Consider the following 21,268-nt stretch of genomic DNA (forward strand, 5'->3'; position numbering starts at 1 on the left):
ATGGGCGTGGCATCACTCAAATGGTTGTGTTGCCTGTCTTTGCAGTTATTTTGTGTCTCTTTGCGGTTCCTTTGCACTCTTTTTCTGTCTCTTTGTGGTCATTTTAAGTCTTTTCCATTATTTTCTATCCCTTTGCGGTTGCTTTGTAAGGTTTTATATTTATTTTGCATCTCTTTACAGTGTCTTTGCATCTCTTTGTGGTCGTTTGAGTCTTTTCCTGGGTGGCACATGTTAATTTAAGTAACATTTTGCACGTGTGCACCAAATTTCGTGGCAATCCATCCAATAACCGTCAAGACATTTTATTTAAAACAATAAATGTCAAGTGGCGCTTGAAAAAAATGTCAGGGGATCACAAAAGGCATGAGGATACATCCTCTGGGCACCATGAATGCATTAATGTCTGTGCTTTATTGTCCGGTAAATGTTGATATATTTCACTGGGTTCATGAAAACTTTGTCCTGCTGCTGACGCTAGATGAAAATTTAGTCAGGAGGATTCAACCTCTGGGGAACATGAATGTCTGTATTGAGTTTATGGCAATCCATCCAACAGTTGCTGAGATATTTAAGCCTGGAATAGTGGTGGATCGATCTATTGACAGGAGGAAGTATTTGCAAGCCAAAGGGTTTTTTAACAACCTGACGACCCAAATGTTGCAAAAAAGAAAGATAAATCTAACACTAACAAAACCATCAGTTACTTTATAAAGTACATCAGTATAGAAAGTGGTGTTAACATAACTATAGTGACTATTGCTACACACTTACTGGAATGGCATCTCAGCATAAACATGATTACATTAGTTTAAGGCAGAGCCAATTATAATCACATAACACCTAAAACATGATATTTTCTGATTACACAAAGTCATTAGGTGGGTTTTCATTGCAAATTTGCGCAAAACTTTAGTGATATTTTCAAAATGTCAATAAAACACATTTGCCAGATGACTGCATTTCCACTGAGTGATGTTGAGTGACTTCTCTCACGATGTAATGCAACTTCTCCTCTCGCAATAACGTTCCAAGAAGCATGGCGATGGATGTTCAAAACATTAGCAGCTTTATTTTTATTGCAGCCACCGCACCAACCGTCATTTATTCCAATCGAAGGCCATGTAGGTGCGTTATGCGAGCAATAATGGAAAGGCAAGCCCCTTATACGCAGGAGCGGTAACGTGTGAGGGATTTGCGGCAGGTTATACTCCATGATTTCACAGAGGAATTGTAGATTCAAAACTTCGGGATGATCCACACGACTTTCGAAGAGTTATGCATTAACACCTTTCGTAGCGCCTGCTGCATCATGTCTGAGGGAGCCAGCTCCAACCGATAAGCGCAAAGCCATGGTGTCATGTAACATATAAAAGTCAAGAAAATGTTTCCATTGTAGTTTTGCAAAATATGGCTTTTTCAAATTGCCTGAAATGCCACCTCATGTGAGTGTAAAAGCATTTTTGCGATAAATAGGGAGTTTTTTCAAAACAAAGTGTTTCCATTATACATATTTCATTATTTCCAATGCAAACTTGGCCACTGAGGTCATCACTTGGAGGTGAGGTGGTGTTTGAATATAATGCTTTCTTTAAAATCAGTTCAGTAGTGTAGATTGTCCTGTTTGTGTCATTCATACCGTCCCTGCTATGTCTGTGCGTCACAGTGTGGTGCTGCTCACAGGAGCTGCTTGGGGGAAATAACCACCAGTCAGTGTTGCCTCAATTGTATACTGATATAAAGTGTCCGCTGTGTCAGCGGTCATTATTTCTCCCTGTTGTAAATCCAAAAAGGGCGAGTCTGTTTCCACATCGTTTTCAATCTCCCTTCTCCCCAGTAACAAGCCTCCATTTAAGATAGTTGTTATTTCAGGAGTTTTTGGCCACAAAACATCGCTAACAGTGCTGGGAGTCAGCTCCAGACGTGGACCACTGCAGTCCACCTCCACACTGGACAGAAAGCCTCCCAGTAATCCTCCAATTACACATCTGTCTTCCTCCCCACTCGTTGATAAGTCTCTTTGCTCTTCATCTGTCTCCTTGACCTCCTCTCCTTGTGGAGGGAACGAAGCAATCTGAGGTTTATAGCCGACATGTTCCAGCTGCCTGTTGACAAGCATCGTCCCGAGATCTGACACGAGCAGAGGAGTCTCCGTGGATGGTCCTGATTCCAAGTGGGATATTTCAACATGGATGTTGGGGTAGACGTCGTCCCTCTCCTCCTGGGAGATGAAACTGATGGGGGACAGCGGAGGATCGCTGTCTGTGGACGAAAAGGACGGCTCACTTCTGTACTGCTGGTGACACAAACAACAAAAGCAAAGCCATAGTTAGATGTGAAGTGATTAATATGTTGCAAATGGGTATCATTAAATTTTCAATGTTCACTTGCAGCAGCTCACAAAGTTGCACGTCGTCATGGTGACAGGAGAAAGTAAAAACTGACATAACATCCTGCTGTAGTGCAGACTGGTTAACCTCTAGAAAACATAATTTTAACTAAAAAATATTATGATTATAAATACATAGACATCTTTCCCTATTCTTTGGATACATTTCTAATGACCCTCCCCCATAAAAAATTACAGAATTTTCTTGTCAGCTTTCACAGATTTTTAATTTGTCGACATTTCTTGCCAAGTTGGTCATTGGCTTTTTCCAGTGTTGCACCGCCACCTTTTCAAAACATCTTTAATAACACACAGTTATACTTGTATTGTTTGTGTTGGTGCATTTTCCTGCTATTTCTGTTTTGCTGACAACACCAAAAAGAGGAACATGAATGTCAACAAAGTTAGCTTCAGTTTGCTTTGGTTACCTCCAGTAGTCTGATGGCGTTACTGTTTCCTGGTTTTGGTAAGTTTTCCCCGAGCCAGGCAGGTCCCCAGGATATACACTTCTGTTTGATCCTGAGACAGAGAGACAGTTTTAAACGGCAGAGCAGCTTTTCACAGTATAAATAATGATAGTTTATTATCAGATGCACCTGTGATTGATGATGTAAAGAATCCAGAAAACAACTAGACTTACCGCCATGATGGAAGTAGTTAGTAATAGTTAGACATTATGTTTTTAGGTTGTCCATCTGTCAGTTCAATTCTTGTGAACTCCTTCTGGGTAATTCTTCAAATCTGGCAGAAACGTCCATTTGAGCTCAACAAAGAATTGATGACACTTTATTGGTCAAAGGTCAAGGTCACTGTGACCTCATGTGTTTCATTCTTGTGAATGTGATATCTCAAGAAAACCTTAAGGACACCCTAAATTAATATCACCAATTCAGTATCTGACCAACTGTCCCCCTTTCTGTTCCTGAGTTATTGCACTGAATAATAGCCAGAGGAGTGTTCATAATTTTATCCTATTAGACATTTGTGTAAAATTCTGTATAAATTACTTATGAATTCTTGAGTTATGGCAAAAAAACACGTTTTATGAGGTCACATTGGCCTTTGACCACCAAAATCGAATCAGTTCATTCTTGAGTCCAAGTGGACGTTGGTGCCAAATTTGAATAATTTCTCTAAAGGTGTTCTTGAGATATTGCGTTCACAAGAATGAGACAGATGCATGTCACAGTGAACTTAACTTTTGACAACTGAATTTTTCTTATTCTTTTTTATTTCATAATATTATTGTTTAGCTTTTTATGCCTTTATTAATTAGGCCAGCTTTAGCTTGAAAGGGGGAGTAAGAGGGGATGACATGCAGCAAAGGGCTGCAGGTTGGAATTGAACTTGCGGCTGCCGAAGAGAGGACACAGCCTTTGTACATGGAGCGACCACTCTGTCAGATAAGCTACTGGGCGCCCTGACCATTAAATAGTTCATCCTTGACTCAAAGTAGACGTCTGTGCAAATTGAAAAAATCCCTTCAAGGTGTTCTTGAGATATCGTCTTCATGAGAATGAGACAGATGCAAGGTCACAGTGACCTTTGACCTATAGCCACCAAAATCTAATCGTTCATCGTTGTGTCCAAGTGGATGTTTGTGCCAAACTTTAAGGAATTCTCTCTAGTCACTGTGATATTGTGTTCACAAAAGATGGACGTGCAGACGATTTAAAACATAATGCCCTGGCCACAACTGTTACCGATGCAGAGGCATGACAACATTGTTTTTCTGTTACTGTTGTATGAAACACACACTCAGTATCTCCACAGCTAAAACCACCAATCAGAGTTGGGTCTTTGACTACATATACAGAGTATAATCTTTATGACAGGGTTTCTCTTCATGTTCATCCTGTGGTTTCTTCTATATGTGCTCATGTTGCGGTGTGGCATTTCATGAAATCAGCCAATATCCTGGTTACTAGTAAAACAAAACCTATGCACATTCAAAAGCAGTTGCACGAGATTAAGAAAAAAATGTTCGTTCTCTGAATACTTTCACTATTATTAGATGATATCTGGTGTCCGTTGTGATGACTGTTGTTTTCCGTGAAACTATAAGCATAAATAAAGCTAAACAGTACCTGTTCCTCACACAACTCCAGCACATCAGGTTGGCAATGATCGCTATGAAGAGGGTGAGGATGAAAAGAGTCACGATCACCATGCCAACTAGAGAAAACAAGAGGGCAAAGACACAACAATTTAGTGGCTGTCAGAGTGTTAAACAATCAAAGTTCTCTTTAACTGTCCCACTTAAGATTTCCTGCCCAGACATAAAATACAGGGAAATTACAGCTTAAGACAAATGCATTCACTGAACGTCTTATAGTAACTACAGAGGAGGTTTCATTTTGAGGTGATTTTTGCAGCCTCTTTAGACAAAAGCAGTAGTGTTATTAAATATACATATTTTTACCTACAAAGTGTAACAACAAAATAAATTCTCTAAAGAAAAAAATCTTCTTCTGGGTCAGTGTACTTTTTGGTATTTGAATTTTCCTTTCAGAAAAAGCAGAAGTAAACAACAAATAGAAATTTAATTTTCATTTCAAAATCCAAAAATGATTTTGCCATTTTTGCCATTTTTAGTTTTCATTGTCAGAAATGCAATATACAGTATAGAAGCGACACTTGTTTCCCCCTCCTATACATAAAGGGTAAAATTTGCACCCTTTAGGGGGTACACATTTTCTTTTCTCCAATCTAAAAGAAGGATAAAATCTTCCATTTTCTAAAACTTCTAAGTCGCTCAAACTCATGCAACAAACACAAAAACAACAGATTTCTGTAGATGATAGATCTTGTTTTGACAAATGCAAAATAATGTCAGAATATGGTTCCAATGCCATTACAGTGTTAGTTATAACAATAACACTATAACAAATTCACTCTTTGCCCCTCACACTAACTACACTTATTTGATTTTGGCGCCCATGCATACAATGACATTTTTTGTGTGAAGAGTCATATCCATTCTGTATATTTCAATCCTGAATCCAAAAACTAAAAATGGCTTGAATTTCAATTTTCATTTTTAGTTTTGAAAAGAAAATCAAATAACCATTTGTTTTTTGTTTTTTCATTTCTGAAAATTCAAAAACCAAAAAGTACACTGACCTTCCTGCAACCTTTTAACTGGCCAACGTACTAGGGAACATTTCAATTGGCAGCATCGACATCTTTAAACTATGGAAACACAAGAATAATCGTTCTAATGTGTAACCAACTGAACTGAACCAGCAGCTTGGTGGAAACGAGGTTTTAAATCGAGATCAGTTAAAAACTCCTTGTAGCTGTTTGTGTTTTTAAAGGAGGGGCGACAGGAGACTGACCTGCAGCAGTTTCAGGCTGAGAGCAGACCCGGCTCCCCGGCTGTCCTTCTCCTGCTGAGGTGTACGCAGTCAGCTGCACTGCCAGAGCTCCTTCAGGACAGTCGAGCCACATCTGTCTGGGGCCGGAGCCGGGCACCGTCACTGGAGAGGAGAAAAATGTCAGTCAAAGGTTCCTTTGCATTAATATAGCTGTAAAATATAAAGTCTGTTTTTCAAATTGTTAGTATGGACATGCAGCACACATCGTTAGCTTGGTCAGTTTATTTCACTGAAACCGTGAGCACCAAAGACGACAGTAATTTGGTATAATAAACAAGAGAGACACAAAAAACAATAATTACATTTCCCCTCTTTGCTGAGCAACAGATTTGTGTTAAAAGCCAGTCCCAAATTTAAGCAAGTTCAGTTGTTTAAGCAAATAATAGCATGGGTTAATAATTGAGGTTTTACAGTATTTTAACCCAATTTTTTATTTCTTTTAACCCAATTTATGGCAACTGGGCAAACTTTAAAGATTGTGCATAATGATGAAACCTACAGAACCGATTCTAAATGGACCTTGAGGTAAAATTGCTTTGTCAAATATGAATGTCAGTACAGTTTAATGTTTTGGAGAGCAACTTGCAGGAGAGCCCAAGAGTACGTAGATGACGTCTAATGTGTCGTCAGTGTGGTGTACTGGATTATTATCATGTGATAATTTATATTTTGAGATATAAATAACTGCAAAGAGTGACTGCATCCAGTACACAGACAACATGTCACATAAGAAAAGGAAAAAGTGATCTCTCAGGTGTTTTACACTCCAGTTCCACATATAGAGTCTGAAGCGCGCTGGTGAGTAAAAGCCTCACAGTTGCATGTGTGCATGTAGCCACATGGCTTCCTGTTCGTGGTCAAAGCCAGTTCTAGAAAACTATGATTCACAGAAGACACTATGAAAATGATGACAGCCAGTGTTTAAACCATCAGTTTTCTCGCTATTGAACATCTGCATTCCTCAGTAATATGTCCAGAGCCAAATACATATTTAAACAATCAGATACAAGAAGTTTAAACAATATAACTCAGAGTCTAAACTATTAAATGTAGCAGTAAGGTGATAAGTTTTCTTCAGTAATGTTCTAGCATCTGTTAGGCTCCACTGGCTCTATTTCTATTGTGAATATTGTTTCCATAAATCATGAATCAAAAAAGAACAGCTTGTTGTTTGACTTTCACCACATTACTGGAAGCGAGAGGTGAATTACGCTGCTGATGCGCTGACGCTTTGTGGGAGGGGAGTATCACTGGAATACTGGCTGCACACTTTCCATTATGTAACGTTGCCTTGTGCTCAAACACAAGATATGCATACTACTGCATATATCATTTCCCCCACGTATATGCATGCTAAAAAGCTCTAGTGTGACTGACATGAAGCACAGGCACATACAACATATGGTTAAATAAAGAGAAGTTCTCCTCATGTGCAGGAACAGGAAACGACACACAGCAAAGTTGTGTTTCCTCTAAACCTTCAGATCAAATAACTTAAAACAAATAGAGAGATCTGCTGCCAAATTACAAATGAGGTGAATGTTTGTTTGTTTTTGTGGTGCTCACAGTATTAAAAAATTGGATATTGAAAGTGCAGAAAGTTTTGTATTTTGAGTTTAGATCAGCATAAACATGTTGACAAGAAGGAAGGCAACTAATTATTATGTTTATTATTGATAAATCTGCGTTTTTTTTCTTGATTAATCGTTAAACATGTCTCTCACAGTGGCATAAAGCCTAAGGGATCGTCTTCAAATCACCTAGTTTGTCTGACTCACATTCTAAAAACTAAAATATTCAGCTTTCTGTCACATGAGACAATGAAAAGCAGCTAATCCTTGCAAACTGAAAACCTTGAAGCAGTGAATATTTTTCATTTTTGCAAGAAAAAAGGTCCATTGTGTAGGATTTAGGGGGATAAACTGGCAGAAATGGAATATAAAGTATGTTTTCTCTAGTGTGTAATCACCTGAAAACACAAAGTTTGTGTTTTTGCTACCTTAGAATGAGCAGTTTATATCTGCATAGGGAGCAGGTCTTTGTCTACAGGGATCGCCATATTGCACCGCCATGTTTCCAAAGTAGCCAGGAACGGACAAACCAAACACTGTAGAAACTGAAGTCTAAGTAAGATGACATATTTTCAATCAAGGCAATACATGTTTTTCAATTTCATGCCTTTTAGTCTGATTGTTTTGGAGAAGAAGAGACTTCTGCAGATAATTCAGCCCCTGGTTAAAACCTCCTGAATATTTGGATCTTAAGTTATTTGAGAAGTTCGAGTTTTGAGCAAATGGGCTGTCATTCAATTCAGCTCCCAGTAAAAACCTCCTTAACAATCAGCACTGAAGGAGTTTTAACTGGGAGAAGTTTCAACTGGTTGCAATCTGCAAACCTCACCACTAAATCGCCCTAAATCTTACACACGGGACCATTAAACAATTATCAAAATAGTCAGTGCATCTGCTCACTGTTGAGTTTTGTGTTGCTGGAGTCCAGCATCTGGAGGTAGATGGTGTAGTTTGTGATGAAGCCTCTCTGCTTCTCGACAGGCAGCTCGTCCCACCGGATCCAGATCCGTCTGGTCTCATGAGTCAGTACTGACAAACTGGGACCAAAAACTGGCTCTGAAACACAGACAGTGAGCCAGAGAGAGAATGACAAGTTTAGACTATGTCTTTTTCTCATACAAGTACGCAAAATCTACCGCACGTTGAAAAGTTTGATCTTTAAATTAAAAATGTAAGCAATAAACTGTTTTGGGGACATGTAGCATCTATTAAATCATTTTTTAACAAATGTGTTTGTTGGATTTTTTCATATACTTCAGGTATTACAGCAAAAAACAACAATAACAAAGAAACAGAAAACAGTAAACAAGTAAGGTGCGATATGGAGCATTTATAGTAAGTCATCACCTTAACATAAACTGCTGAGACAGGACATCACATTGAGTACTTTTTTTCAAACCAGATGATCAGAGAATGAGAATGCTCAATATACAAGTACTGACGGTCCAAAAGAAGGAAAACTAAAACAACAAAAGGAAATGAATAATTATACTGTCATCAAGGAATTAACCCTCTGAAACCTGGATTCACAACACTTTTCTTTTGTCGCATTCAGCCGCCTTTCGCAAGCTGTTTGACCCTTCAAAACTTGAGCAAATTGGTTTAATTTCCTTTGGAAACAGGGAGAGAAAGGTAACTCACCCAGAAATGTCCCAAAAATTGTAAGAAATTAGTCAAATGTCACAAGAAAATTACAAAGACAAAGTTTTTAAAAAAGAGAGGATTGTTAAAAATTATCAAAATAAAATAGGGAAAATATCCTGGAAAATATATTCAGAAATTAAAACTATTTTTATATTTAAAATCATGTTAAAGATTTTTTTTTAATTGCACTGACAAGTCTCCTCATGAAATATCTTATCGAGTTGATATACTGTATGTACACATGATCTCTCCAAAATTGTTAATAGTTCTAAAATTTCATCTCATGGGAAAAAAAAAAACCCGAACAGCAAGGGAAACTGAACTATCGATATTAAAGTATGTTCTGTACCATATAATGCTGTCCAGAAAAATAAAGAATTTTAAAAAAAAAAAACATGTTACAGAAAAAAATACTTTATTTTTTTAGTTTATTTTATTTCTTTTTTAGGTCTTTTTGTTGTTGTTTGTTTCTTCGGGTCATTTTCTTGTTTTTTTTTTTTTTACTAATTAATTGCTAACTTTTGGGCCATGTCTCGCTGAATAAATTAAATCGGTTTGCTCAGGTTTCAAAGGGTTAAGTAAGTAGCCTTCTCCCCTTCTAGAAATGTCATAAAACGTCCTCATATCTTATCAAAATATACCCTAGATTAGATTAGTAGAAAATATACCCTTAATTATAAATGAAAGTTTTTCAAGGGCAACAGAGCGACATCTATGAATCTTACTGAGTTCTCTGGAGTAGACCAGACCGGATGATGGAGCACTGACACCTCTGGTGGTCACAGCGTACAGAGAGACGTTGTACCTCACGCCTGCAGTCAGACCTGAAACAACAAACACCTTCACCACAAGCTTCACTGTGTCAAACAAAAATTCCCCTCGTGCTCATGAATGTTGGCTTTAACTATATCAGCAGCATTCATTTTAAATCCACCACAGAGATAAAAATTAGAAAAGAACTGGTGTAATTCACCGGTTGCCCACAGGAGGGCACTGCCTCATCTCAGTGAAGCCTCAGTGTCTTCATAACAATTTATGTGTATAAAAATACTGCTGCTGCAGAAAAAGTTCACAAGACTTTTCCAAAGCTGTTACACCAAGTGCACCTCTCTCTTTTTTAAATTGCAGCTGTTGAATATTTTTGACATTAATATTCTTCAAACCTGTTCATTTAAAACAAGATATAAGTATACATATTAAGTTATAGTATTACATATTATTTTGTGACTATTTTACAATTCCATAATTATCCAACCAGTCAGACTAAGAATTGTCATCTTCCTATGTATAAAACATCCTGTGGTCAGTTTTCTACTAAACTTTATGGAGTTTTTTAAGGAATGAAAATGCACATTTATTAGATTCCTCTGGGTCATTGTCTCTGTACAAATAAAAATGTTCTCCACTCGGAAAAAATATCAATGCTTAGAAACCACTGTTAATACTTTAAATATGGCAATTATTCCTGTTTCTTGACATTTTTTTCCTTATTTTATGTTAATTTTTGAACACTAATATTTAAAATTTATTTAAATCTTATCTTTTGTCATCTTCACACCCTCACATGTACTTTATATTTATTTATTTATATGTGAGTGAAACAAACTGAAGCTTAACTAAACTTTCTTTCTAAATGTTTTGTGCCACGTACCTGTGATGGAAGTGTTGTTTTGATCTTTAGCCACTCTTTTCCACTGCAGTCCTGCCGCAGGGACACTTGTCCATTCTAACACAAAGTGCAGCGTTTCTCCTCCAGATGTTGACTGATGTTTGTCCTCCGGCCACAACCAGGAGACAAACACAACACTGCCATTAGGTACAGGAGCCAACTCTTTCAAAATGGGCCCAAAATCACCTAAACGGTTAGACATTGAGAAATTATTACACTTGTCTTGACACTTGAAATCACACATGTTTTTCCTCTTACATGTAGCGCTTTTTATTAATATAGATTTTTTCTGTGTGAGTCGTAGAGGAGTCGAACTTCTCTCCAATATAATGGAACTAGGTGACATTTCTTCAGCCAAAATCTCAAACACTGGGTACCACGGGTAAGAGGGGAAATATGTGTTTCTGATTTGGGAATGAACCATCCCTTTAAACATGTTCGGGTTTTCTTTTTGTGTACCTGAGTGTCGGAGAGGCACCTCAGCTGGTGGAGACGTCCCGTACAAGGTGACGGCCCTGATGCTCAGTGCACGGAGCTCTGCTGGCGCTGGAACTGAACAGCGGCTCAAAGCAGCACCGCAGGTCACCTCCTGTTTCTGGTCATCATCCAGAAATATCTTGTACTCCTGCAGCGCACCACTGTAATCTTCTGAAGAAAGAGGCTGCGGAAGAAGTTCATCCTTCACTTTAGGTTTGCTTTACAAAATCATCCAGTAAATGTGTTTTAGAGGAATATTTTGACAGTTTGGGAATACACTTTTTTGATCCCACCATCAATCTCAATTAATCATGAACCCCAAAAACTACCAGATGGTTAGCTTAGCTTAGCATAAACACTGACACAAAGGAAAACAGACAGCCAGGTACCATCCAGAGGTAACAAAATCCACGTTCAAAAGCTCACTGATTACAAAATACATCTCTTGCTTAATTGTAAGTGTAAAAACAAGTTGTGGTTTCTTGAAAGAGATATGTGACTATTTCTTGGCTGGGGACAGTTCAAAGGTCACTGACAAGAGAAAGTTTTTTTACCATACAGATATTTAAGTGGTGGCAATCTTTTCATCTGACTCTAAAGAAAGTGAATGAGCGTGTTTCCCAAAATTATTCCTTTAATCCTGTGAAACCAGAGCAAACTGACTTGATTTCTTTTAAAGAACATGTAAAGAAAGCAATGAAGAAAAAGAAATGAGCCAAAAATTAACAAGAATTTAGTAAAAGGTTACAAAAAATGTCAAGTCAAACAAAAAACAAGGAAATGACCTAAAAACGTTCTTAAAAATATAATAATTTGTGACAGAATTTCAAATATATTATTATTATGATAATTATAAATATAGTTTTGGGAACATTTTTCTACAGCTTTTTAAAAATAATACTCTAAATTTACTAACTTCTTGCAATTTGTGGAACATTTTTCGCTCATTGCCTTTTTTCCCATAATTTTCTGAAGAAAATACTTTTGTATAGTGCTCGACAGAGAAAGGCGTCTGGAGGCAGCACAAAAAGTGAAGTCAATCCATGTTTCAAAGGGTTATTCAGTGAATAGTGTGCGGCTTTTGTATGAATGTATCGTATTTCAGGTATTCAGTTTACCTTTGCGCTACAAATACATCAGTATAAAAGCCAGAGATAATGAAGAAATATGACACGCTACCTTCCAGAGAACAGTCACCATTCGCAGCCCGTCTGTCCCCACGCTGCCCAGCGTCCTCCACACACGCAGCCGCTGAGATGGACCTGAGGATAAGTTTAACCACAAGTTGTGAGTTTTGTATGAATGACGACAAACTCTCACATTATCACTTTCAGACTGCTTTTGTGACGTGATAAGTGAGAGCTTGCCTTTTCCAGGAGTTCGCTCCCTCACAGGTCGGCTCCATTTGCTGCAGGACGACCTCCTGCTGGAGGTCGACCCGGACGTGTTGGTTTGCGTCGGTCCTGATGGCGAGTAACATGATCTCATCCTGAACTCATATTCAGTCAGAGGCCTCAGACCGTCCACTTGTACCAGACCCTCACTGAGCTCTACTACCTCTCCCACTTCGTCCTAAAAAAAAAAAGGACACCGACAAAATGATCATTAGTATATCACTAACCTCGTGTTACATGAAATTTGTGAAGAAAACGTTGCTTTTCTTGCATGCCTCCACAGGGAACGAACAATCCAAAAACATCAAGAGAAAATTTTTGATGAATTTGAGTAGAAAAAAGTAAAAATGGGTTGCGTTTAGGACAGCAAAACTACCAAAAGATTGTTTACTAACGCTAACACAACTGGTGCAGCATAATCCAGGTACCATATATACAATCATATGCTCAGTTCTTCCCAAAAACAATCATTTTCACTAAAACTTCACTATTTAAAAAACTTTTACATACAGAATCTCACGCACAGGTGAGTAGTTTGCTGGGAAAGCATGTGTTTGAACTCTGCTCAGGCGTGTTACTCGTATGTTTTATATAATGTGGTTTTAGCACAAATGCATGTCTTGAAAGTCTGTTGGTCCAGGTCATTGTAAGCATGTTAGTACTGAACATACAACTGCATAATAATACACGAGTTGTGTGAGAGTTTGTGAACAAATATGTTGACATAATTTTGCTTTAGGATATACTATTCAGGATTTAAAAACAAGGCAAACTTCCCTTTTTGTTTTTTCATTTTATCTTGTGTGCGTCCCTTTGTGATGACTCTCTAAATTTGGACATTTTGACATGTTTGGGGAACACAGTGCTGGCCTGAGCTCCTAATAAGCTCCTTTTTTCCTTAGTGGCAGATATTTAATTGTGAATGAATGTGTGGGAAACTCTGATAGAGATCAAACAGATGTAATTCCCTTCAGTCATCATTTATGACCAACTAGAAATGTGTGGTGGTGTTTGTATCTGCAGACTTTGCCTGAATAATTTTTTTTTGTTTTTTCTTACTATTTGTGGGCACGTACTCCCACAGACATCCAGCTGAAGTCAGGGCTTTAAAAAAGAAAAGGTGGCAACCATGTGCCAGACTGTGAGCAGCAGACAAGAGACACTAGAGTTGAAATCACAAATGTAGCGTAATAAACCATAATTGATAATCCTGCAGAGTATACCTTTAAATGTGGCCGCCATTTACTCAAATTCTTTAAGAATTTTCTGTTTTTTTTTATTCTTTGTTCACTGTGGAGGTATGCCAAAAAAAACAAGGTTTTCTTCCAAAATTCATCATAGCACGGGGTGAGTAACTGATATACAATTGATCATTTCGTGGGTGAAATAATCCTTTAAGTTACCTGTTAAGTTTGATGTTGCAAATAAGCTCAAATTTACCATATATGTAATAAGATCACTTTACCTGGAAGCTGTGATCTGTCCGGAGCCGAACATCAGATCTGAGATGCTCTGAGGATTCTGCTGTTTCCCATCGAATCACAGCTGCTATGGCGTTATTTCCAAATGATATCTGCGCAATACGAGGAGTCTCTGGTATCACTACAACACAAACGCAACACAAAACATTAAACTAACTCAGTCAAGACTCAAAAAATGTGTTGCAACAGATTCCAAAACTTGCAAGAAGTTTGCTGAGATAGCAACAAAGGTGGGCTGAAGGAGTGTTTCGCTTCAAAGAGACATTTCAAAAACAGAGTAACGGTTTGCTGATAGCCAGGTCGAATTAGTCAAACCGTGACAACAGAGCAACACGACAGTTTACAGGATGACTCATTTTTTCAAGAAACACTTAATAATTCAGATAAAGGATATCTATCTTTAAAAAAAAGTGTAGATAGATTTAAACTCCTTCATAAAGTGTGCTTAAGTGTGACAGAAATGAGAGTTTACCGATATCCTTTACACAGAAGACGAACGGATCAGACTGCGATGCTCCAAAGTGGTTGTAAGCAGTGACAGTCAGCCGGTATTTAGTGTTTTCGTCTATTATTGCTCGCTGTATGACGCTTTCTCCAGCATCCTGGATTTGATCCAACAGTATCTGGGTCCCATTTTCTCTGATAATAAAACATGTTATAAAAAAAAAAAAGATTTACTGCGGTCAAAAGCATATACAAGAAAGAAAACAAGGCGATAGTTTCATTTGACCTAAAAATGTCTCCATACCTGCTGACTGAGATGTTGTAGGTTGTAGGGAGGTATGTTTTCTGTCCTCTTTCCCATGAGCAGTCTATTAAATCTGAGCTCTTTGATGTTTCACAGATAATATTTTTAGGTTTATCTGGAGGGCCTTCAAGCACAGACGATGGGACACAAATAAAATTATTAAAAAAATAATGAACAGCAAGCCATTGTCATTTTTGTAGGTTTGCCGGGACACTCAAAAGTGTCTAAATCTCCTCAATCACTCATCGGCAGAAAGTGTGATGGAGAGTCTAATGGGAGTCAGTAAGTCAGCAAATGAAATTCACAGAAATTGTGACAGAATTGACAGAAATTGTTCCCACACATCTCATGGACTAAATTTTCAGAGCCAGTGGTACATACGGCCTCCATGTAGGTCCAGTCCATCGACAATCCTTGGCGGCTGATCCGCTTTGCAGACCACTTTAGATTGAGGCTTGTGGAGGTTGAACAGGCTGAAGATCATTGTGGTGCAGTTGACTCTTTCCCAAGAGCCCACAGTCTTATCGTTCAGCTCCAGTTTTATTTTGAAACTGGAAGACAGAGCATCAAACACGTAGTTTCTTGCACCTGGTTAAGTTTTATACAATGATTTTTGCCTTTTCTGCATCAGTTTATGGTGTTAATATCTTAAACATCCTGCAACCCACCATTCTCATAAGAGGACATCACATTTTGGGATTGGTGCATCTCATACTTCTTATTCTGCTTAATTTAACAGGTCTAAGTCATTTGTGGAGTCTTTTATTTTCCATCTATTGGTAGCAAGAGCACAACACACAAAAGCTGATCTAATCCTGTGGTTGAAAGTTATTTATTTATGCTTTATAAAGGTTGTACAGTACACATTTGACCAATTTTAGCAATAGAAACAAGCTAAGAGCCTGTCAATTATAAAGTACTCATTTGACAGACAAGGAGGTTCCTTGATTTCAGGTACTGAGCAAGGAAAATTCATATAGAGTTTCAAAATCAACAAATCAAACAGCTTTTAGATTTGATGCATTATCTGCAGTTTTGCTTTTGCACATCCATGTTCAGACATTAAATGAACACTGTTGAACAGTTTTAGAGACTTTCATACCAACAGAGTTACAAAACATTAAACAAATGTTGCACTGTTTGTATTTTTGATTTTGCATTTTTTTTAGCATTGAGATAAACTGTTTTATACTTGACTACAAAAGTGTGTGATTTTTCAAAAGCTACTTTATGTTAGCAGACAATGCTTCGTTTTTTAACCTTATCTGCATTTTTTAAACTTATCTTATCTCTATCTTTTAAACTTATCTTCAGAAATTAAAAATCCAAACTGAGCAATAGTTTAGGAGATTAATTTTGAGGATGGGTGTGCAAACGCCCATGTTCTAAATATTATTGTATAATATTATTATTGGATTTAACTATGGTGTGGTTTTACCTTTTACTGTCATTTATTGGTCAATTTGTCTTGTGTTATTCTTTCCTTTTCTTTCCTTCCTCTTTTCTTTTATTAGTTCTGACTCACATGTCTTTGTATCTTTATTGGGTGTGTTTTTGTTCTTCATCTTTATTTTAATTCTATGAGCACATTGTGCTTTCAGCCATGAAATGTGCTATATAAATAAAGTTTTGCCTGCTTTGGATTATACTATATTTAATCATAATCTTACCTCTGCTGACATGATATGATGTCTGTGACGTGGCAGTAAACTGTCAGGTTTGAGCCCAAGAGGAAAGGTGGAGCTGGTTTAACCGTCACGTAGCCGTGGACTTTTAAATGCTGGCAGCCGGCAGGGAGCAGAGGGAAACCTGTCCAGAAAATAACAGACCCAGAGGTTTTCACTGTAGTACTACACAAAGGTCAGGGATTATGTTTGGTTTTTAAATTGAGGAATACAGTTTGATGGTAAATTTTAGTACCTGCTATACTGTAAACATATTTAAAGATACAGGAAGGGACACAAACTACAAACTCTTTACATTTAATGACAATCCTCTTTGCTGGCTTTGTGTTAACACATTCCAATAAAGGTTTGAGACAAAAAAAAAATCATGGGGAGACACACCAGATGCCATCTTTTTAGCTAATTATATCACCATGAAACTTCCCCATTCGATTACCTACATTAAGACAATACTTTTTTTGTATTACAAGTATTCAGAAATTGTGTGTTTAACCCTTAGGGCCCAATTTAATATCACACACACTCCTATCACTCTGCACACAAATTGTGCTTTTCGAGGCTTTAAAAAGTACTATACATTTATATTATTTTCTATTTTCATTGAGTGAATGTTTTAACCAACATCAGTCCTAATCATAATTATAAAATATTAATTCATTTTCAGAATTTTAAATATTAAAATGCCAGGTTTTTGTCATGATGCCACTATGTTTTCAGATGGAAAAAAACCCAAACAAACCCAAAAATGAATTATTTTCAATATACTACATGTTAGGTAGATTGTAATTTTTTTATTATCACAGCCTGGGATATAACAGTATGAATGTAACAGTTATGTTCACACAGTGTTTTAGACACACTGTGAGAGATGAGCTAGAAATTCCAAATTAACAAAAAAAATATACATCAAAATTCATGCCATATGCATGAACACAGCCAAAATTATCAAAAATAAAAAAAAAATTGGTTGAAAAGCATGCACCAAACAATCTGTAAGGGTTAAATGTGCAAATGATGTATTATCTAATTGAAGACGCACTGATTTGCATTTCCAGAACAAAATCTGAAAACTGGGCGAGGTTCAACATTCTTGTTCATTTTGTTGACATATATCAGAGCCAAAGAATTTTGTAAACAGATTTTGGACATTTCTACCACTCCATAAATCAGAAAATCAACTTTTATGATTCTTTTAGCCGTATAATATTGAGGCTCTGTGAAAACTTACTGAACATAAATGCCAGTAAAACTGGAAGGTTTGGTGTATGTAAATGCTGCTGAAAAATTGATCTTTGGCCCAGAATATGAGAAAAAAACTATTTTTGAGAAAATGTTATTTTTTGTTATGTGTTTTTCTGAAATTGTGTAATGTTAAGTTTTACAATGCTTTTATCTAAGCAATTATCTAATTATGTATTGATTTGCATACATTTCCATAACAGAAATCTGAACATCTTAAAATACTGTCAACAGACATTACAAAAATCAAGCAATAGATCTTATACAACACACATATCAGGCTATGAATGATATTTGACTCAGTGTTAAACAAATTTTAAGAAAAAGGCAAGATGAAGATATGTTTAGTAATAATTCAAAAATGTTTAAACCAAAAATAAAGATGCAAGTGAAGCAGGTAAATAGGTTTAATAATAAGTAATGTGTTTTTAGAGTAAGTTTCAATTTTTATATATCAATATTAAACTTATCCAGTTGATTACTTACATTAAGAAAATTAATTTTTGTATTTCAGGTTTTCTGAAATTGTATAATTTCAAAAGGCAAATCTTGCTTGAGCAGAAATCAGAACTAAAATAAGCACCTAAATTTGTATTTAGGGCATTTTCTTGATGCCAAAAATCTCAAAACTGATGGATGCATGAAAAAACTTTACCTGGGTTGCCCTGCCTATTTTACAATAATACCTACAAAAGCGGAGTACTTTTTACCACACCGCTGTGGTCAGAGCTGCAAAAACAAGATTCAGAGCTTGAAACCTCAGAAGCTACCGAATTGTGAGAGAGTTTTCTCACTGAATCGGGGGCTGAACTTCCCCAGAGACCCACAGGCTTACAGTAATAACGTGGATAGATGGATAATAAAATACTCACGCTTGATGGAAAAGCAGAGGAGTATAATTATAGATCTCCACAGGTTTGGGGAGAAATTCATGTTGGCTCATCTCTCTCAATCGCTTAGAACCCACTCAGCGTGATTCGGCAGCTGTGAACAAAAGTTATTATTAATCACCGAATATCTTAAGGGAATTTCCATGCAGTATATGAAATGGTCTGTAAAACTTACCTCTGCCATCTGTGCACAGGAGATGTTCTGGTTAACATGAGGAGGAAATGTAGGTTTTATTTGAACTTGTCATCTTTTGATGCGCAAGCTTTTGACTGATAACATTTACACAAGTACAGACACCGCCGTCACAGTGGCTCTGCGACACATGCAATGTGGCAGATAAGAGACACAATATTTCTGCGTTAGCCAGATGATTTACAGAGATTAACTAACTTGCACTGCGTCAATATGACTCTACAAAACATCTTCAGTGCAGATTGCCATTTCTACATTTTCCACAAACCAAGTTATGCTGAAAGACATGTTCAGATAAAACTCACCTGAATTTCATGCTGTCTTCGTAATGCCTGTAAGATTTTCTTCTCAAGATATAGTCCAAAAATGTTTTGTCCATTGTCACATTTTCCTCTGATGACTTGCTTCGTGAGAGGTATCTGACTAAAGTGATCTCTGCTGCAAGAATGAAACATCTTAAAGAGGCCAGTGACCTAGTTTTGTGGTACTTTGGCAAATGCAGAAACTTTGAACAAAAGATTTAGAAGTTTGGTGCCCTACTTAAAGTGCATGATTTTCATCACCACAAAAGCTCTAAATGTCAGTTTGCTGAGCAGCTGTTCTCATTAAACGTGCTGCTGTTAGCAGATCATGAAGTGACCTGACATGTAACATACGGTGTGACATCAATTTTTTACTTTGAAGATGCTGAATGTAGCATCAAAGCAGCCTCATTATTTTTGTTTCCACTAGTCCGACACTTTAGAGCATTTTTACTGTAACTTAAAATGTGCTGATGAACAGAAACAGTCAATTCATATTACTTAAAAAAAGTGTAATTCACTGGAGTCTCTAAAATGACAATAGATACGCATGATCTGCCTTTGAAGTTGGTAAAATAAACTTAGTAGTCTGAAAGAGGTCACTTAAAATAAAAAAAAAAAAACATCTGCCCATGTCTTTTCTCATTTGCCTGGTTGCTTATAGTCCCTCGGAGTGTCGACTGTTTTTGAAAAATAAGCAGGCTTTCTCAAGCTTTTTGTGATTTCCTTTGCTGGTTTTTTTTCATCTCTCACTTCAAAAGCTTCACTGGGAAAACCCAGAAGTCAGACAAGATGCATGTTCAAGTGAAGATAAAAGAGACCTCACGACTGAAATGTGCTCATTTTAAGAATTTACATATAAAATGTCAAAGGTTCAATTCAAGCTCAGTGCTTCTTTTCAGAAGTGAAGTACTTCATGCTGAAGACACCAAAATCCAGGTGAAATGGTTCATCTCAATTTTCCGTCACAAAAACTTCTCCGCGGAGCGGGACTGAAACATCCAGATCTCTGCAGACTAAATTCCTAACAACAGCAGGGATTACTTTGGCTAAAGTTAATAAACAGCACTAACACTGACTGCACGGTGCTCTTTAACTCGTGTTAAACCTCAGACTGAAACCACAGCGTGCACATGAGCACACAGTGGTCTGAATCTCACTATCGCTTATTTACCCACATCGAGTTTTGGCAAATCTGAAAAATCCAACATGAAGTGGAAAGAAAACTAGGAATTTAGTTTAGGGGTTAACAAGAAAATACTGGAAAGGATGTCACTGCATATTGATTCAGTAGATTACATGAATAACATAAAAATGATGTACGAAATAATATTTGTATATTTTTTAAAGTAAAATGATGACACACCATGTGTGTATTACAGTTATACTATCAATCATGGACGTACAGCAGGGTTTCCAACACATTCATTTATAAGTGGCAAACTGCCACAACTAAATCATCTGCTGCCAAAAATTCATTTTTGGAGCTGGACTGTGAATTAGAAGTACTATGTGAATATACTGTATATACTGCAAAACTGCAATGGAAACACTTTTTTCACTTTTACAGGTCACATGATGAAGAACTGGCTACGTCAGGCACGATGCAACGGACGCTACAATGGATGTTACTGCATTGCATAACTTCAAAACTTTGGCGGATCATCTGCAAGTTTTGAGTCCAAAATTCCTCTGTGAAATCGTGGACTATCACCTCCAAGAAATCCCTCATACGTGGCTTCTCCCACGTGAGGCTTGCCTTTCCATTATTGCTCGTGTAACACACCTATGTCACCTTTGGTTGGAAATAATGACAGCTGGTGCTGCAGCTGCAATAGAAATAAACCTGCTAATGTTTTAAACATCCATCGGCATGCTTCTTGAAATGTAAAAATGCAGTCATCTCACAATTGTGTTTTATCGAAATTTTGAAAATTTTGCACGAATCTGTACTTGAAACCTGCCTAGAGAAACTTAACTGTTCGATATTCTGGGTCTAAAAATGTACTTTTACTTACAAACTGCTCCTCTCATCTATCAATCTGACCTGACCAGCTGTGAACAGATCGACTGATCAATTATCTACCCCGCAGGTGACAAACTGCTGCAGAGGAAAAAAGAACTCATGAAGAGCTCCACCTGTTGCGCTGCATTCAAAGACCTGCAAAAACCTCTGATTTTAGAGAGCGACGCACAAGCATTTAAAAGATGC

The 21,268-nt window shown here is 37.2% G+C and overlaps 1 protein-coding gene across 5 annotated transcripts; it reads right to left on the reverse strand.

Moving 5' to 3' along the window:
• Window positions 1–286: 286 nt before the first annotated feature.
• il23r (interleukin 23 receptor) lies at window positions 287–21,156 on the reverse strand. Of its 5 annotated transcripts, XM_088077913.1 has the most exons (17): window positions 19,060–21,156; window positions 18,737–18,763; window positions 18,544–18,655; window positions 16,418–16,556; window positions 15,129–15,298; window positions 14,748–14,871; window positions 14,472–14,638; window positions 13,984–14,120; window positions 12,492–12,696; window positions 12,304–12,386; window positions 10,630–11,308; window positions 9,704–9,802; window positions 8,235–8,390; window positions 5,725–5,865; window positions 4,474–4,561; window positions 2,815–2,905; window positions 287–2,293 (listed from the first exon to the last, which is right to left on the reverse strand). In XM_088077913.1, the coding sequence occupies exons 3-17, from the start codon at window positions 18,602–18,604 to the stop codon at window positions 1,658–1,660; spliced, it is 2,976 nt and encodes a 991-aa protein (XP_087934039.1). In that variant the 5' UTR covers window positions 18,605–18,655; window positions 18,737–18,763; window positions 19,060–21,156; the 3' UTR covers window positions 287–1,657. The 5 variants fall into 5 exon arrangements, with proteins under 5 accessions (XP_087934039.1, XP_087934040.1, XP_087934042.1 ...); XM_088077914.1 differs by lacking the exon at window positions 18,737–18,763; XM_088077916.1 differs by having other exon boundaries at window positions 10,630–10,833; window positions 11,107–11,308; window positions 18,544–21,156.
• Window positions 21,157–21,268: the final 112 nt, after the last annotated feature.

Source organism: Plectropomus leopardus, chromosome 5 (assembly GCF_026936395.1).
Source record: "Plectropomus leopardus strain MGB_pleo_1.0 chromosome 5, ASM2693639v1, whole genome shotgun sequence".
NCBI classification, from domain to species: domain Eukaryota; kingdom Metazoa; phylum Chordata; class Actinopteri; order Perciformes; family Serranidae; genus Plectropomus; species Plectropomus leopardus.

Bases quoted from the DNA above. Each gene is read 5' to 3' on its own strand.
- il23r (XM_088077914.1), bottom strand. From the start codon at position 18,604: ATGAATTTCTCCCCAAACCTGTGGAGATCTATAATTATACTCCTCTGC. The intron at 12,697-13,983 runs GTAAAGTGATCT...TTTTTTTTTTAG, and splicing joins GGACAGATCACAGCTTCCAG to GACGAAGTGGGAGAGGTAGT. The intron at 2,294-2,814 runs GTAACCAAAGCA...TTGTGTCACCAG, and splicing joins ACGCCATCAGACTACTGGAG to CAGTACAGAAGTGAGCCGTC.